Consider the following 18,989-nt stretch of genomic DNA (forward strand, 5'->3'; position numbering starts at 1 on the left):
AAAACCTATGAAGTGCCATAACTAAGCACCTAATTTAGATATAAAACTTCTGTGGGAAAAAACTTTTGAAAAAATGGGTGGGGCCTCGTGTGACCAAATTTGCTGAGTACAAATCTTATAAGAACTTCTACCGACAGTGTGAAATTGGATGAAATCGAAGGATAACCCCGCCCACTCCCCATATAACGGTACTGTTAAAAACTACTAAAAGTGCGATAAATCAAAAACTAAATGCGTCAGAGACGTAAAAAGCTGAGAAAGATTTATGCGAACCGGTGTGAAAATTGGACGATGGGCGTGGTACCGCCCACTTTTGGTGAAATTCCATATCTCGGGACCTGACTGACCGACTTCGACAAAATTTGGTGCGTGCCATTTTTTTCATATTCTTATGACACATTGTGAAAATTAGCGAAACCGAACAATAACCATGCCTACTTCCCATATAGCACAATTTTAAAATCCATTTAATGATCAACAAATAACTGCTGCATTCGTGTTTATAAAAAGATTATTTGCCAGTGCATTGAGCCGAGAAATTGGAAAAAGCAAAGGTTATTAAAAGTTTGCGGGTATACAAAATGCCTTCCAGTTTCAAGGTTATTTCAACTTAGATACTGTCACCAACTTTTATGTCTATTACAACTAGATCATATTACTTAATCAGTTCATTTGTATTTTTTGTAGATAACAGAGCTCATTGATAACAAATATAGCGAGGCTACCGTTATTAAGTATATACATATACAAATGTATGTAAGTTAGCACTTCACGCATTTTAAAAGTATGATATTGTATGATGCATCAACATCATTCGATACAAAAAAATACACTACGATAGTACCCAAATCCCTAAAGCTGCGACACGTGCAGTACATAACTGTAAAAAGCCCAAGATCACCGATTCCCATCCCTGTTGCAGCGGCAAACTTAGGTTTAGCATTACGTATAATTAATTGTAACATTTTGTTCTATATGGTATATGAATAAATAAATAGCAGATCAATAGAAGAAGTTAGAAGACCCCTAGGGAGATTATATTTTTCTTCGGATTACCAAAATTAATAATTATTATTAAAAAGCCATCTTTAAGTTCAGCCTCTTTAAAATTTATGAGTTAGGAACAGAAGTTTACACTACTTCTTCATACAAAGGTCAAGCTAATGGACAAGTGGAAAGGTTCCACTCCACATTAATCGAAATAATGCATTACATAAAAGAAAAAGGTGGACATAGAAATTTTGATGAACTTTTAGAATGAGCAGTATCTTAATATAACCATAGACAAAATTAGTAAAATAACAAATATTACGAATAATATAATTAAAAGTATACAAAATGAAAAAATATAATTAGAATCATTCTTACAGTTAAAATACAAGTTAGAAATAATTAGAAATAAATAAATACATAGGGCAAAATAATAAATTCGTTCAGTTTACCAAATAAATAAACAGATATTGCAAGGAAAGTAATGCAAAGGCGATATCCCATATATAAATTTAGATGGAGCTCCTCAATTTTCTGAAATAAAAATTGCAATTAATGGAAAAATTATAATTAATGTTGTAAGCATTCCAAAAAATAATGGAAGAATTATTAAAATCAATTCTGATTCAATTCATGATCATGTATCAATAATCTACAAAAAATTCGTTTGCCAATACAAAAGAAGTAAGCTCTTGCAAAATCACCTTAATTACTATCCTAATAGTGACCACCTTAATTTTCGGAAAATACCAATTAATTAATTAAATCAATTAAGCGTCTCAGTGTGACCCTCCGAAAAATCACTAATTTTCGAATTTTTTTTTTTTAATATTGGAATCAACTAATCAGTCCGATTTGTTTTTAGAAATAAATACATTCATGACGAATACAAAATGACTTTATTTTATTTATTGGGTGTATAATAGTTAAACAAACTGTTAAAATGAAATTTCAAAAACAGGTCCTGTACGATGTCCACGATTACGGCCGTATTTTTGATCTAAAACAAAAATTTCAAAAAGATGACTGTCTATAGAAAAGTCGCTATCACACCATGGAAGCTTTTTTTTACAAACTGGCGGCGGTTTAAACAAGCGAATTTTGTCCTTTTTTCGACAGTTTTTCGTAACAAAAGGAAGATTAAAAAAATAAATAAAAACTTCCATGGCGCGAAAGCGAATGACGTTAAAAATGCTCTCACCAAATTGGAACTAGATGTCTTCAAAACCCTTCCTTTGGCGGGGAACACTACTCTGTTTCGTTTCTATAAGAAATTTCAAGATATACAATACACCAATCAAATCGCTGAAACTACAACACGTGCAATACAAAACTGTGGGATAATTAATTGTAACTTTTACTTCTAATTCGAAGTTCAATAAAGGAGCATAGGTCCCGAAAATATTTTTTTATATTTACATTATCTTACCTAATCTTTTTAGTTGTATTCTTTGTAGACAGCAAATATACTGAGGCTACCACAATTGTAAAGAATACACCCAACTCTTTTTTTACCTGGTAGATATGTTCCTCAGAACTGCGTGTAAAAAATTAGGCGTTTCCTATAGTAAAATGGGAGATACGTTCCATGTCATCTGAAAACCGTGTAAGATGAGATAAAGAACTATATTTACTTCGAAAACCCGTGTTAAAAATGTTGAAAACTATAAAATTTCGCATATGCATACAAATTGTATGTTCGTATGGCATTTTATTGAACATTAAAACTTAAAATCTATAATTCATACAGTTGAAAAATTGGTAGAGCAGCAAAAAACAAAAGAAATCTGTTAATCCAGAATTAAGAACAGAAAAATTACAATAGAAATAAAGAAAAAAAAGAGAGTGTGCTTATGACCGCACGACTGAAGTAAAACTTCTTTCTCTCTATCTATATGTATATATATGAATGTGTGTGTGCAATATATACATGTATGCACATATACATACATACATATATTTATTTCCTACAAATATTTAAATTTATTTTATGTTTTCATTAGTAAATTAATATTTTTGCATAGATCTTTTATTTTTTTTGCATTGTTTTATTCGTTATTTTCATTATTGGGTACATCAGTAATTACTGTGGTTGATTGTAAAACCGAGACAATAGGCTTATGATACGAGAAATACGATACATATATGTATTTTAGAATTAAAATTAGACAGAAATCTAGAAAAAACTGCATCGATAGTTGTTCCATGTCTTGTAGTTGGCTCATTACGGTCATTATTCATTTGTAATTCTAATTTATCTCGTAGAAAGTTTATCAAGAGTTGTCCATTTTCGGATGCGAAATTGATATTGAAGATTAGTGGCAACGTATGATAGTTTTCTCCTAGTTCTTCAGAACCTACTCGACCATATATCATAAGTCTTCTGTATATAAACTTTATGATATTATTAACTGTGTTATTGGGCGACATGTAAACAACTACCATTATGATGTTTGTTCCATCGTCCAAAACACGGGAAAATTAGGAAAAATTATTTTAATTTTATTTCTCTTTATTTTTATTTAAATAAAGTAATATTTCAAATAAATTATATTTATTTCCACTATTACAAAGTGAAGATGTGCAAAATGAACTTCATTTCTTCAAAGAAAATTGATGACCTTCATGAAATGTGCATATTCGCATTATTTCGTTATCATTTCCATATTTGTACCAATAGAATTTCTATGGCATATACATACATACATACATACATATGTATATTATTTCTTTGGCACATTTGTCTGTATGTTACGAAAACAAATGCGAGCCACATACATATGTACATATGTACATTCATAATAACAAGTGTCGCACGCATCTTTCGCATCTCCGTTGTCACGGACAATCAATGGCCGAAACTCAAAGAGTCACGCCCGGAACACATAGAGCGGGGCAGGCTGCAAGCGACATCTGTCAAATATTAAAATACACACGTTCTTATGGACACAGTTATGTAGTTGTGCAGCTGTCTAAATAACTGTGGCCTTAAGAATGTGTGTATTTCAATATCAGATTCAGATGGCGCTTGCAGTCTGTCGCGTTCTATGTGTTCAGCACATCAATCTGTCGAAGCATTGACGCGACGAGACGCGAAAGAAACTAACAAACGATCGCCGATTGTTACCGCTTCCCTTGCCGCTGTAACAGCTTCGCCGTCCAACGTGCGTAAATATGTATTCATATGTATGAACTTGCATAAGGAGCATGCATGCATGTGTTTATGTCTTCATATTCATATTCATGCATACATATATTTATGTCTCTTCATATTCTTGCGTATGTGAGACAGGGAACATAATGTATTTTGTACACATTTTCGGTGTCAAAATGAAACAAAATATAAACTAGCAAAACGAAATTCTTCGTTGGGAGTCTCTTCATATTCTCTTCTTCGGCATATATGCCTTGTCATCATATGCCGTAAATACATATATTTCTGTCTCTTCATATTCTCGGTTAGAATATGTGAGAGAATTGTAAACAATGTTAAAATTGCGAGGCCAATTCCGACCTTACATACAATGTTAACAAATTTTATGTTCTCTGTCTATACTTTTAAGTTCTCTGGTTCTTGCAAATTTGTTTACATGCACACATAATTACATATGTATGTACGTGAATATGCGCGACCGCTTGGTCTTTTAATATGTACATATGTTAAATGAAATGTCGTAAATTTGGCAACGCGGTGAGCCTTCTCTATATTATACGTTTTCTGCGTTCGCCTCGCCTGATCACACGTTCGCCTGATCACACTTTTCGTCACGCGTTCGTCAGTTTACTCCCCAAGCCAAGCGCGCCTAAAGAAGTTTTACTTCAAAAATATTGACATAGCTACATAATTATTCGTCGCTACTTGATAATAAGCGCAATTGTTTGCGACGAACTGGACTAAAGTCGGTATCATCAGGAGATATCCATCAAATTGTCCAATGGTGACTTTCGACAAATTTCCGTATTTCATTCTTATTTCTCTTAATGGTCCTAATAGTAGCTTCGTTAAGCCAAAATCCTTGCCCGCAGATGTTGAACCTTCAACTCTTGCCAGGCTGTTCAAAAATTTTATTTTTACTTCCAAAGAAATGTCTTGCCTTTTACGAATCTTTGAAATTTTGGACATTTTGTTAACTATATTAAGGGCAAACATTTTATTTTTAAAGCTAAACTAAAAATTTAGAGATAAAATACCTTTTTCCACTTATTAAGGTCAGAAATGTTCAAACCAGGGACCGGAAATAAGAGTTATTTTACAATTTTTAATAAAAAAAATCATACGTAAAGGAACATCGTAGAAAAGTTTTGTTTACACCATCATGATTTTTAGGTGAACTATATGCGAAATATTGTATGATTTTTAAATTTTGATTTTTATATATTTAGATCAAAAATAAAAGTTATTTTTGATTTCTATTTTTTTAGATCAAAAATAAAAGTTATTTTTGATTTTTATTTTTTTAGATCAAAAATAAAAGTTATTTTTGATTTTTTTTTTTTAGATCAAAAAATAAGAATTATTTTTGTTTTTTATATTTTTAAATCAATAATAAAAATCAATTCAAAATTTGTGGCATAATATGTTTCTTAATTTCTGTTAAGCTTTAAAGTAAAACTAAGGTGTACGGTTATAATAACAGCAAAAAATAAATAAATAAAAATTTTGAATTGATTTTTATTATTGATTTAAAAATATAAAAATCAAAAATAATTCTTATTTTTTGATCTAAAAAAATAAAAATCAAAAATAACTTTTATTTTTGATCTAAAAAAATAAAAATCAAAAATAACTTTTATTTTTGATCTAAATATATAAAAATCAAAAATAATTTTTACTTTTGATCTAAATATATAAAAATCAAAAATAACTCTTATTTTTTGATTTTTTCGATAAAAGTCATAAGAGTTACGGTCCCTGGTTCAAACCTAATTGATAACACGAACATTTGATAAAATATTGCGAGCTAATGAACTTAAAACACTTTAATTAAGCAATATTTTATATAAATATCATGCGAACACAATGTGTAGGTAAGAGTTATCGAATAAGGGGATTTCCCAGTTACTACTATATACATACATATGTTCATTTTAGCAATGGTGCCAAGTGTGGCAAAAACAAACATAACATAACAAGACAGTGAATTTGAAACGTATCAGATTAAAATTTAATTTTTTTTTCAACCGTGTAACTTCAAATCCATGTAAAAAGAAACCGTATAAAAAAAGTTGAGTGTATATTCAAAGAAATAAATAACATAGCACATACAAGTGACATTGTTACAATTGCAAATTCTACAAGAGCCTTTCCAAAGTGACAGCGCACTTTTTGCAAAATGATAACGTTGAGAGTTTTGGTTTAACATTTACTTAAAAGAAGAAGCCCATCACGTGCATGACTCATACGATTAACCAGGGATAATGGGATGCCCAACTTATTTCAGTGTGATAGCGCCTCAAAATAAGCGTTTTTTATAACATTTTCCATTATGGCCAGATCAAACAAAATAAGAATTTTTGGGCATTTTAAATTAAAATACCCAACATTTATTACGATTGCAAATTATTATATATTGGACTTTTAATATATGGCGAAACTACTTAATTCCTTTTTTATGATTTTATGGTATATTAAAACAACTGACTCGAACTTTCAATACTTAATAAGGTGAATTAAGCCTGTTAGTTCTCAATTAATAAATGTTTTTAATCAATCGTAAGAAAGTTAATTCTATTATGCACAAAACGTTTCATGAAATATAGTTATTTAAATTTCGCATTTTCTTTGATTTTCATTGTTTTAAATTTTTATTAGCGATCTTGAACGGCGGCAGCAAATTCCTCCGTTCACATATATTTTTGGTATAATTTCAATCTGGCCGTTCCAGTCATTCCAACTGCCAAACGTCAACACCTACCCAATCCAGTCAACTGTCAAAGTTCGGTAGGTGAGCGGCTCTCACATTTCCAGTGACAGGAGAGTTGGGGATCTCTTTATCTCTGCGATTAACCTTCTTGGCCACTATATGATGGCTGAAGTAAAGGTATATTCCCTATGCTTTACTTCGTATGTAGTAAGATGGGTTTAAAAGCTTATTTATTTCATTTATTTATTGACACATTCAAGTATATACAAGAATGGTATCGACTAATAATTATAATAAGAGTTTAAACTTAACTTATTTAATTAATTAAATAAGAATTTTATTAAGTGACAATTTGGAATATATGGGTTGAAAATATTATTTATTTTGAGTTAAATACAAAAACATGAATATTGCTGTTTTTTCCGAATATAAAATAGCAATGTTTGAATCTAACTGAATTTAGTAAAAATCACATAGCCTGGCGCAGTCCAAAGGATGCAGTTACCCATTTTAATGAAGTATCCGCATGCTCTCTTGTGTCAAATTTCACCGTATAACTTTACATCCTGTAGAGGGCAAATGTGCAATGTCACGCAAAAATATAATTGCAACCCTGTTTTAGCTATCATTTTACATAAAGACATATTTTGAGGTTAAATTGTTAAGGAAGGTAAATTTTAAATAGATTTTGTAATTAATTTTTAAATTATAAAGACTTGTTAAAGCTTTTTTTGTTGAGAATGAATGCAGAAGGTGCGCAAATTCACAATAGCCATGCACAATAAATAATTGACCGAATCAGCCGTTCATACATATAAGTATCACTAGATTCTGCAATGGGTGGTCTCGTGCCCTTGTACATTTCGATATAGGATTTTTGCCAACTGTAATCATGCAAGAGCCAGAGAATCCCCCTAATAAATTTTTGCCTGCTGAGATGTCCTGTAAAATTATTGATACCTATCTATACCTGTAAATCGAAAATAGTCCATATTTCTATTATGTTTGTGTTTAGTCAAATTAGAATTAACTCACATGGCAATTGATATTATTTTACTTTGTGCTGATGGAACCATTTAACATTTGATATTAACATGAGAAAGAATTAAGATGTGACTTCCTATCGACGGAACTTTTTTCGTATCCAACTTTTAAAAGGATAAAAACAAACTGAAGTTGATTTTCATTTAACTTTAAGCCAGATTATGTAAATTATGATTATATCTATATCTCTATACATATATAAAACAAAGACGGGTTTGTTCGAACACTTATAACTCAAGATCTGCTGAACCAATTTTCATGGTTATTGATTCGTTGGATTTGTCTCCACCCCGAATAGCAGAATACATATTAAAAACAATGAAAACTCGATAAAATTGGATAATTCCAAATACAGTGAAAGCTCGCTAATCCGAACGGTGTGTAATCCGAATTATCCAGTAATCCGAATTGAATAAAGTACGCGTTGCATACTCTATAGACCGCATTGATTGCCGCTCTCTAATCCGAATTTTAATTTTTCTATCCTTTTGTAGCGTAGGTGCACATATTTGTTTTGACATACATAAGTGCAAACAACGTAGAAAGCCTGTTTCAACGTGTTCTCGAAGTGTGAATGGAATTTTACAACTAACGGGACATCATTTGATATGCATACACTTGTATGTATGTACAAATGAATGCATGTTCAATGATTTATTTTGTTATTATTTTAGTTCTGGAATAGCATTACACGCGACGACATCAATTTAAATTACAATATGGGAAAGAGACGTGCACATAAAACATTATCACTAGCTGATAAGAGTAAAATAATACAAGAGATAGACCGCGGACAATCTGGAAAACTTTTAGCAGATAAATATGGTGTAGGAACTTCTACAATTTGTGACATAAAAAAAATTCCGAAAATATTAGGAGGTATAAAATCCGTATTATGTATGTACTAAAGTATCTTACAAAAATTAGTTAATTGTATACACACCTAAGTATTTTATAAGATTTGCTGAGAATTCTGATGAAAAACTTGTGCAAGACACTCAAAACGGGTGAGTACGAAGAGTTTGAGCAAAAATTACATGTTTGGTTTGAAGAGAAGCGGTCACGACATCAAACCATTTCAGCCGGAGTTTTACGAAAAAATGCAAAATCACTTTATCATAAAATGTATAACAATGAATCGTTTAAAGCTAGCGATAGATGGTTTCAAAAGTTTAAGAAACGATTTTCTGTGCGAAACTTAAAAATATGCGGAGAGTCTTTATCTGCTAGACCAGATCTTGTTCCTGCTTTTCAAAATAAGCTCTACAATGTAATTGAAGCTGAAAATTTGTTGGACGACCAAATTTATAATGCTGATGAGTGTGGACTTTTTTGGAAAATGTTTCCAGACAAAACTTTAGTGCATTTTAAAGAAAAATCAGCTCCAGGCACCAAAATGAGCAAAGAGAGAATCACCTTCTTATGTTGTGCTAATAAGACTGGAAGTCACAAGCTACAGATTGCAGTGGTTGGTAAATCAAAAAACCCTCGGTCATTTAAAAAACAAAGGGTGATTGAATATTACTCATCAAAAAATGCATGGATGACAACATAGATTTTTACTGAATGGGTTTTCAAATCGTTTATACCACAGGTAAAAAACTATCAGACTGAAAATAGTTTGCCGAAAAAAGGCCTATTGATATTGGATAATGCAACATGTCATGGGGAGCCGTTAACATCTGAATGTGGACAATATAAAACTATGTTTCTCCCTCCAAATTGTACTAGCATTATCCAACCTATGGATCAAAATGCGATACACCTGACTAAACTTTATTATAAAAAAGACCTCTTGTGTGAATTGGTCAATTCTGAATCAGACAGTACTGACATTTTTTTGAAATAATTCAGTATGTACGACGCTTGTGAATTGCTTAAGCGATCTTGGAACAGGGTATCGGATTCCACTCTAAAGTCCTGTTGGAAAAATATTCATACCCAGAGATGGGCTTCAGAAGATAACATTCCATTGTCAGTCTTACAACAAGAATTACCAGAGAGTGACCTTTCGGCTCGTTTTGAAGAAATTGAAGAATTTCGTGCAATCACAAATTTATTTCGCCGCAATACTGACGTGGAACTTTCTGTATAGTATCTCAGAATTGGTTACAGAAGACGAAGAAGCAGAATCTAATATGATTAAGCGCGTTAAAAATCGTGAAGCTGTACAAGCTTTAAATACAAGTATAGATTGGGCAAAGCAGCGAGGCATAGACACTGATCAAATAAGTACTCAAGGAAATGCGTAATAAAGCTTTAGAAGCATGTGTATTGCAACAGAAACAAACTTGCATCACAAATTTCGTTAAAAAAAACATCATAAAAAATAAGGTGTAAGCAATATTCTTTCTTAAAAATATAATAATAAATAAAATTAGTTCTGAAATACTATCCCGAGTTTTATTTTCGAATGGCGTCATTTTATGTGAAATAAAATACATAAATATAGCCTATCCACTAATCCGAATATTTCGCTAATCCGAATTGGGGTGTGCAATCATTAATTCGGATTAGCGAGCTTTCACTGTAGTAACTTTTTTCCATACAATAATTTTTTTTTTCAATTTTTGTTTGTTTTGTTTTTCAATATTTTGATTTGTAAATTATTTGAGTAGTTTAATTTCTGTCGCTTGCTTTTTTATTCCGGCTATTCAAAAGAAAAATTATTGAAAATTATTCAGAGAAAACTTTAGGTGTGTTTCACACAAAGAGGTCAATTGCAGATTGAAATTTGTTACGAAGCCAAAAATATGTCACCCTAATATCGGTCGGCGTTCGTTTTGCCATCAACGTATGGCAGCCCAAGGCAAGGCAAGGCAAGAAGCACTCCCAGGATGCGGTGACATACGTGCGGAATTATGGATCGCGGTCAATCAGCAAGCGATCATCACAGCACGACTTTTCAAACAACAGTTGCGATGTTTGACTGACTTTATCTTGAAGCAACGTATATATGGTGCTGTTGGATGCTAGATGTACTCTGTTGAGGTGCAAAATAGAGGTTTTCGGCACGCACACATTCTTCTTTGGATGGTGGATGATGGTTACACCAGATCAAATTGATGAAATCATTTCTCCGGAAATTCCTGATGTAGAGAAAGATCCAGTATTATATGAAGTGGTGGAAACCAATATGGTTCATTGACCATGCGGACACTGCAATCCCTTTTCGGTTTGTATGTCTGACAATAAATGCACGAAACACCATCCACGTGCTTTTCTTTCGGAAACACAAACTGGAAATGATGGATATCAACTCTATCGGCGTCGCTCACCAGATAACAGAACATTCAGCATTCAACTTAGAAGAGTGAATATCGAAGTTTACAACACATGGATCGTACTGTATTCGTCACTTTTATCTGATTTACATTCAAAACTCATATCAATGTTGGGTATTGCAGTTTGGTGTAATCGATAAAATACGTTTGTAAGTGCGGCACCAAATGAAGCAACATTGCGGTTATTGGTCTTGAGCAATACGGTCGATACATGAACTGCACTAAAGCGCTTTGTAGGATATTTACTATTGTAATTCATGAAAGTTTTCCGTCTGTTGTGCGTCTCGCAGTTAATTTGGAGAATGGCCAAAGAGTGTATTTCAACCCAGGGAATATAGTACAGCCAGTGGAAACACCGCCAGCAATAAAATTAACATTTACGAGTTTTTGCTCAACTTTCGTCAGAGATCCGTTTGCGAGGACATTCGAAAATACCTTGATATTATGCATGGCATCGTCGAAGAAATAGTTACGCAGAAAACAAGGCCAACCAGTAGATTGACATCCAGGTGTCTTATCAACTAATGCATTAGGACGAATTTACACAATCCACCCGAAAAACGACGATTGTTTCTACCTTCGGTTGCTATTGATTAAGGTACGCGGTTCAACTTTATTTGAGTGAATGGTTCGATGTGTGCAAGTTTTGGAGAAGTAAGCCAGCAATTACAAATGCTGGAACACGCACAGGAATGAAAATGAAGTTCGCACACTTTTCGATATAAACCTCGACAATGTCAAAGACATTTTACATCGTCTTCGCTAAAAATTGGAAATGGTACAATTTCGGTTGATACTTCCGGTGGTTCGATATCAATTCCATCTGCCCTTTATCAATTCACGAAGGATGACCTCATCACAAATGTTCGGGCATTTGCCAAATTATCGCAACTACCATTCCTTAAGCGCAAAGTCAAATTCCGGGAAACTTGCGCTCATACAAATATATCGATCGTATTGACAATGAAGACGACGCCGTGATTATCCAGTGGAATTTCTCAATTCTTTGGAGAGGCTTGATATGCCACCGCATAATTTGCGTCTCAAAGTAGGATCCGTCGTTATTATGTTTTGCAATCTTCTTGCGCGGAAGAGAATGCTTGATTCTACGAATTCCTTTGAGTTCTAACGATTTTCCATTTCAGTTCAAACGTATTCCGGCATAAATAAGGAAATGGTATGTTTTTCACACGGCCGTGGCGTGCTCACGAGTTGGAAAACCATCTTTTCTGTACACCGGAACAGAAACCAAAAAACGTTGTTTATAAAGCTGCCTTACATTGAAAAAAAAAATGAAATGATAAATTTAACTTTCTTTTCATTTCAAAATACATAATTTCACGCAGGACAACGGCTGCGGGGTCAGCTAGTATGATAATAACTTTCAATCTGTTGTGAATCAGCAATTTACGAATGCCTTTGCTATTCAGAACCCGGGTTATTCAAATCAAATAATTCGGTGGTGTGTACTTATGTATGTATGTATATATAGTCAATTCAAGGCGGACTAAGTGAAACATTGTAAAATTATCATTTAGGATGAATACACTATGGCACACAAACTTAGGCTTCGGGCATTGGACAGAATATTGAAAGATGTAAAAAAAAAACTAATGACACACTATTTGCGGGCACTTTGTTATTCTTTTCAGGTGATTCCAGACACACCCTTCCCATTATTCCACGTTTAACGTACAATGATGAAATTAACGATTGTTTAATATCATCGCGACTTTGGCGTAATGTCGAAAAAATAATGAAGAAAGCGTCAATATCCATCAACCGAAGCTTTCTCAAAATAACTGTTAGGTATTGGCAATTGTACATAAAAATTCTAGATGCACTCTGCATCATCAACTTAGATTTCAACGAAGCTGTGAATTCCAACTGAGATTTGGCATTCATTGGATGTGGCGGAATGCCCAGGCCATTAAAAACTGGGGGTAGGATATCCAGTTATGTTGCTTCTTAATTTGAACCCACGGCTGCTTACAAAGTAACAAGATTCGAAATTATTGAAAACGTTTTTTGAAGTCACCATTTTGAATGTATAACGTTCCAAAGCGATAACGTATTGCTGCCACCAATTACAGATATGCCAGTTAGATTGTCATTCACAATGTCAATCAATAACTCACAAGACCAGACGTTGCCTTTTTGTGGCTTAGATTTAGGTAATCCATGCTTTTATCACAGAAAATGCCACATATGATCTTCCTCTATTGCGTTGAAATATTAATCTTTATTTTTTAAGAGGATATTTTAGTCTAAAGGCACACAATATTAATTAAAAAAAGTGTTCATTGAGTTATTGAAGTAGAGGGAAAACTGAACAGAGTCTTCGTTGCCATGATTTCTACACACCACAAATTTACACTACTGTTCCAGAACCAGAGTCCTCTCTTTTTGCGTGAATCCTTCGCAGCGTCATCTCGTTTTTCGAGTTGTTTTTTAAATTTTTATTTTTTCTAATATAATACCGTCGGGCAAAAAATAGTCTTTGGTTTGTTTTATGCTTTAGCAGGAAGCGAAGCCAAGGAAATACCTTCAGGTATATTCCGAAAATCTGGTTGACATTTTACATCTTAAGGTGTTTCCTGACTGAGTATAAAATGTTCGGTTGCACTCGAACATAGCGTATACATATACAACTCATACACTGACTGACAATTGCTACACAGGTTTGTTAGAGAAACGAAAATTTTTAAATTCCATATATGAGAGTTGGGTGTAATATTGATCCGATTTTATCTATTTTTACTAGAAACTCAGACCATTAACGTGCCACATACGAAACAAGTTTTCTGTGGGATTCATAAAGTACCTGATATACAAACACCAATCATATGAAGTAAATTCAGCCGGATGTTCGAAAATCCTGATGTTAGTTCTACGGGGGCTAGGACAAGTTTTCGCCCAATTTTATACATTTTAGGCATAAAGATGCAGTTGTTTTTATTGTACTCGTTCTTATGGCCAAGTATTGAAAAACTTCAATTTACAAAAATTATGTGCGAATAATTTTAAACTGATCCACCCTAAGAAATAATACAATGGGCTGGTACCCATACCAGTCTTATCACAAAGACACTTGATGCTATTGATAGCATGATTACGCACTCTTCGACCAGCCCTGAACGCATTGTTAATGAGTTCAAGACTAGTATCGTGACTCTGCTGAGTGGATGGTCACTTCTCTTTACTCCGGAGCAGTAAATCAACCTACCTTAATGGCTGCAACTTCGCCCTGGAAGACACTGCAATAGACAGGAAGTCTGAAACTGGAGTTGATAGAGAGCTCCCGACAGTAGATTCCTCCACCAACCTTTCCCACAAGCTTTGACCCATCCGTGAAGCTCACTGCCCCTCTCCTCCATAGGCTTCTTCCCACCCATGTATGGCTAGAGGAGCCGCCAGAGTTCGGTTTAGTGATTCCATAATCCTTTGCATCAGCAAGGTTTAACAATAACCAAGAAGAAATGATAATATCTACTGGGCTTAATTGCTTTGATTACAGCAGACTGTGCTTACTTTTATAATAATATAACTTTTGAATAATTAATTGTTTAATAAATAATAATTACACATTATCCTCATTTTTTGGCTTGAAAAAAAAATTGAATTTTCTATAGTACTTATATGGCAATTAATAATAAAAATAAAACGAAACTATAACTGTTTTTATTTTCAAATTTTCAAATTTTTTTTATTTTTATACAAATTTAGATTGATCATTAAAAACGTAAGACACCAACTATAAAATTTGCTTTATTTTTTATTTAAAATATACTTATAGTTTCATGTTAATTCAGATATGAAAATTTTGTTTCATATTTCAAGTGGTTTTCTTTTTATACGGTGTTTACCTCTTCTGTAATGTTACGTTATTTTGCATTTCATGCGACGTTATCAATTAGCAAATTTGTAAATTACTTACCAATCTTTTTCAAATTACGCGACTGTTGTTCAAATTCTAACCACAACGTTCCTTACACTGGAAATAACGTTTGTACGTATAGCTACAAATTGTTCAGATCGGCATAAAACAACCATTTAAAACTAAGGTTTGAAACAAAGACCTTCATAATATATAATATATATAACGTTGCTCAGTTACGTTTTCAGATTTAGTTAAACAAAAAATTAATCTAAGAAATGCAGCTAATAAAGGTACCTGATGCAATCGAAGTTTACTTTTTTCCTGTTTTTTATTGAATTTTATGGCGCTAAAACAAAAATAGTGGTTCAATATCCGCATAAAATGTAAGTTAATGTTTCAAACTGTTGCACCACTCAGAAACTCAATTCAGTTCGATTGCGGTAATTTTGATTTACAATATACACATCCGCTATATACGAAGTAATGTTTGCCCTCACAAAATTCAAAATCTGTTTATTTTTTTTAATTTGGTCTAGACATATTTGTGTATTTAGTTTCGTTCTATTGACAAGTTATTCAAAAAGATTGCAAGAAAAATAAATTCCACTGAAATGCGTGTATACAGCAGAGAGGAATCAAATATTATATATGAACACAAAGTGCTGACTGAGGGGTAAATTAGAAATTAAGTATGCTACAATCCAATTTTACAATTGCATTCTGCGCCCAAAGTTAAAATTTAGCAAAACTCATGAATTAGACACATTAGCTATCATCTTTACGTCTGATGGAACTGTTATTCATCTCCACCTCCTTCTTCATCCTCGTCGAATTCTCCCTCTTCATCAGCGGTCGCTTCTTGATATTGTTGGTATTCCGATACCAAATCGTTCATGTTGCTCTCTGCTTCGGTAAACTCCATCTCATCCATACCCTCCCCGGTGTACCAATGCAAAAAAGCTTTACGCCTAAACATGGCCGTGAATTGTTCGGAAACTCGTTTAAACAATTCCTGAATCGCTGTTGAATTTCCAATAAATGTGGCGGACATTTTTAAGCCACGTGGAGGTATGTCACAAACAGCTGTTTTGCAGTTATTTGGGATCCATTCCACAAAGAAGCTGCTGTTTTTATTTTGAATATTCAGCATTTGTTCGTCCACTTCCTTCATTGACATACGCCCTCTAAATATAGCGGCTACCGTTAAATACCGCCCATGACGCGGATCGCAAGCAGCCATCATGTTCTTAGCGTCAAACATCTGTTGCGTTAATTCAGGTACGGTAAGTGCACGATACTGTTGCGAACCACGAGAGGTCAAGGGAGCGAAACCAGGCATAAAGAAATGTAAACGAGGAAATGGAACCATATTCACAGCCAACTTTCGCAGATCTGCATTTAGCTGACCAGGAAAGCGTAAACATGTTGTTACTCCAGACATTGTTGCAGATACCAGATGATTTAGGTCACCATAGGTTGGCGTAGTTAGCTTTAATGTACGGAAACAGATGTCGTATAGAGCTTCATTGTCGATGCAGTATGTTTCGTCAGTGTTTTCTACCAGCTGATGTACACTGAGCGTAGCATTGTATGGCTCTACCACAGTATCGGATACTTTTGGCGAGGGCACTACAGAAAATGTATTCATAATACGATCAGGATATTCTTCACGAATTTTCGATATCAATAGTGTGCCCATGCCAGAGCCTGTGCCGCCACCAAGAGAATGCGTTAACTGAAATCCCTATAAATAAATAAAATTGTTACGTCTTTACCATACTCAAATATATGCGGTTCATTTAATTCGACACCTGTAGACAATCACATCCTTCAGACTCTTTGCGTACAACATCAAGTACGGAGTCGACCAGTTCTGCGCCTTCTGTATAATGGCCCTTGGCCCAATTATTACCCGCTCCTGACTGACCAAATACAAAATTATCCGGACGGAAGATTTGCCCGAAAGCCCCAGAACGTACCGAGTCCATAGTGCCCGGTTCTAAATCGACCAAAATGGCACGAGGTACATATTTGGCACCAGTAGCTTCATTATAATACACATTAATACGTTCTAGTTGTAAGTCGCTATCGCCATAATAAGTGCCGGTGGCATCAATGCAATGTTCATCAGATATCACTTCCCAAAATTTACCGCCAATCTGATTGCCACATTGTCCGGCCTGTATATGTACGATTTCGCGCATTTTTCAAATTGCCTTTAACACTTAAAGTCTGAAAACTATGAGCCTTTACTGCTACGGTAATTGTTATCAATTATAAATTACTAAGAGGCAAATAATATTGGATTGGTTGGAAACGAAGATTAGATTTAATTTAAGACGAGCGTATGAATTAGTAAGTGAAAATTGCAGGGCTCTTAGTACACGTTTTCTTAGTACACTTTCGATATTATATTTGATCACTGGACCAGTTTCGCAATTTAAATAAAAATCTAATTTTTAATACGCTCTCCTCTGACTAAAATCTTTTCAAAATATGTTTTGTGTGAAAAAATTCTGAAAAAACGATCTATTGATTGAGTTTTAAAAGATACGTTACTACCACAAAATAGTAGAAACAAGATAGTGTTTTTTTGCAAAGTAATTATTGTTATTTAAATAACATTTATTTTTACGAAAAACAAAATCATATTTCACACTCTAAGTATTTTTCTGGTTATAAATAATCTGATTCTTTTACCACGGCTGAAAAACAATTTGATGTCCGTTGTAAATAATTTTATGAAGGAAGGTAAATTTTAAATAGATTTTATAATTTATTTTTTAAATTATAAAGATTTGTTAAAGTTTTTTTTTGTTGAGAATGAATGCAGAAGGTTCGCCAATTCATAATAGCCATGCACATTAGTCATTTACAATAAATTGACCGAATCAGTCGTTCATATATCACTAGATTCTGCTATGGGTGCTCCCGTGCCCTTGTATATTTAGGTATAGGCTTTTTGGAATCTGCAATCTTGCAAGAGCAAGATAATCCCCCTAGTATATTTTTATACTCTTGCAACATGTTGCTACAGAGTAGTTTTGTTCGCTTAACGGTTGTTTGTATCACTTATGGTAAAAGTAATCGACTTTGGTGAAGGGTTATATATTGTTACAAAAGTAGTATTAAGTTGTATTTGTATTGCTATATGCATCCCTTATTATGAACAATAGCTGCAGGTATATGGAATAGCATTTGTCTTGTTGTAGACATCTGGCGCCGCGGCTGTCTGCTTGTCTACTTAAACAATTGCTGAGGCTGGCGCCACGGCTGTCTGCTTGTCTACTTAAACAATTACTGAGTCTTGCGCCGCGGCTGTCTGCTTAGCTGCATTTGGCGCCGTATAGCATTATGTTCTTGTAATTTCCAGATGCGATATTCTAGAAGGACACGTCGGCATCAGCGAGAAGTCAGTGGCTATATAAGCCGTGGCAGCGCCAACGTAATCAACCAGTGCTAAGAGTAAACTGCTATAGTGTAGACGAGTTGTAAAATAAAGAGATTTAGTTGAAGTGAATTAAACGGCTTTTGGTTTCATTTGTCAATCCAGAGATACGAACCCAGTAAAGTAAAACTAGCAAGGAGTAAATTCGCAACAATTGGTGTCAGAAGTGGGATTGTCAAATAATCCAAATTCAAGATGGTTAAATTCGGAGAATTGAGAATTCAGCAATTAAAAAAGGAACTGGAGGAGCGTAATTTGCCGATAAGCGGGCAAAAGGCGGATCTGCAGGCACGATTACGTAAAGCAATGGAAGCGGATGGAATAAATGTGAACGAGTTCGAATTTGATGGGCCAGAAACTTCTACAAAGGTAGAAGAAAAAGTAGAAGAACAACGAACATCATCAAGTGCAGACACGAACATGCTGTTAGTGGCTTTTAAGCAAATAATAGCTGAAAATATATCACAAATAACAGAAAA

The 18,989-nt window shown here is 33.8% G+C and overlaps 1 protein-coding gene across 1 annotated transcript; it reads right to left on the bottom strand.

Annotated features, from left to right (window-relative positions):
* Window positions 1-15,575: 15,575 nt before the first annotated feature.
* Window positions 15,576-17,551, bottom strand: LOC105233263 (tubulin beta-2 chain). The gene is made up of 2 exons (XM_011215302.4): window positions 16,874-17,551; window positions 15,576-16,806 (listed from the first exon to the last, which is right to left on the bottom strand). Exons 1-2 carry the CDS (start codon window positions 17,264-17,266, stop codon window positions 15,859-15,861), a joined length of 1,341 nt encoding a protein of 446 aa, XP_011213604.1. The 5' UTR covers window positions 17,267-17,551; the 3' UTR covers window positions 15,576-15,858.
* Between the last annotated feature and the right edge of the window lie 1,438 nt (window positions 17,552-18,989).

This window comes from Bactrocera dorsalis, chromosome 2 (assembly GCF_023373825.1).
Source record: "Bactrocera dorsalis isolate Fly_Bdor chromosome 2, ASM2337382v1, whole genome shotgun sequence".
Taxonomy (NCBI): Eukaryota; Metazoa; Arthropoda; class Insecta; order Diptera; family Tephritidae; genus Bactrocera; species Bactrocera dorsalis.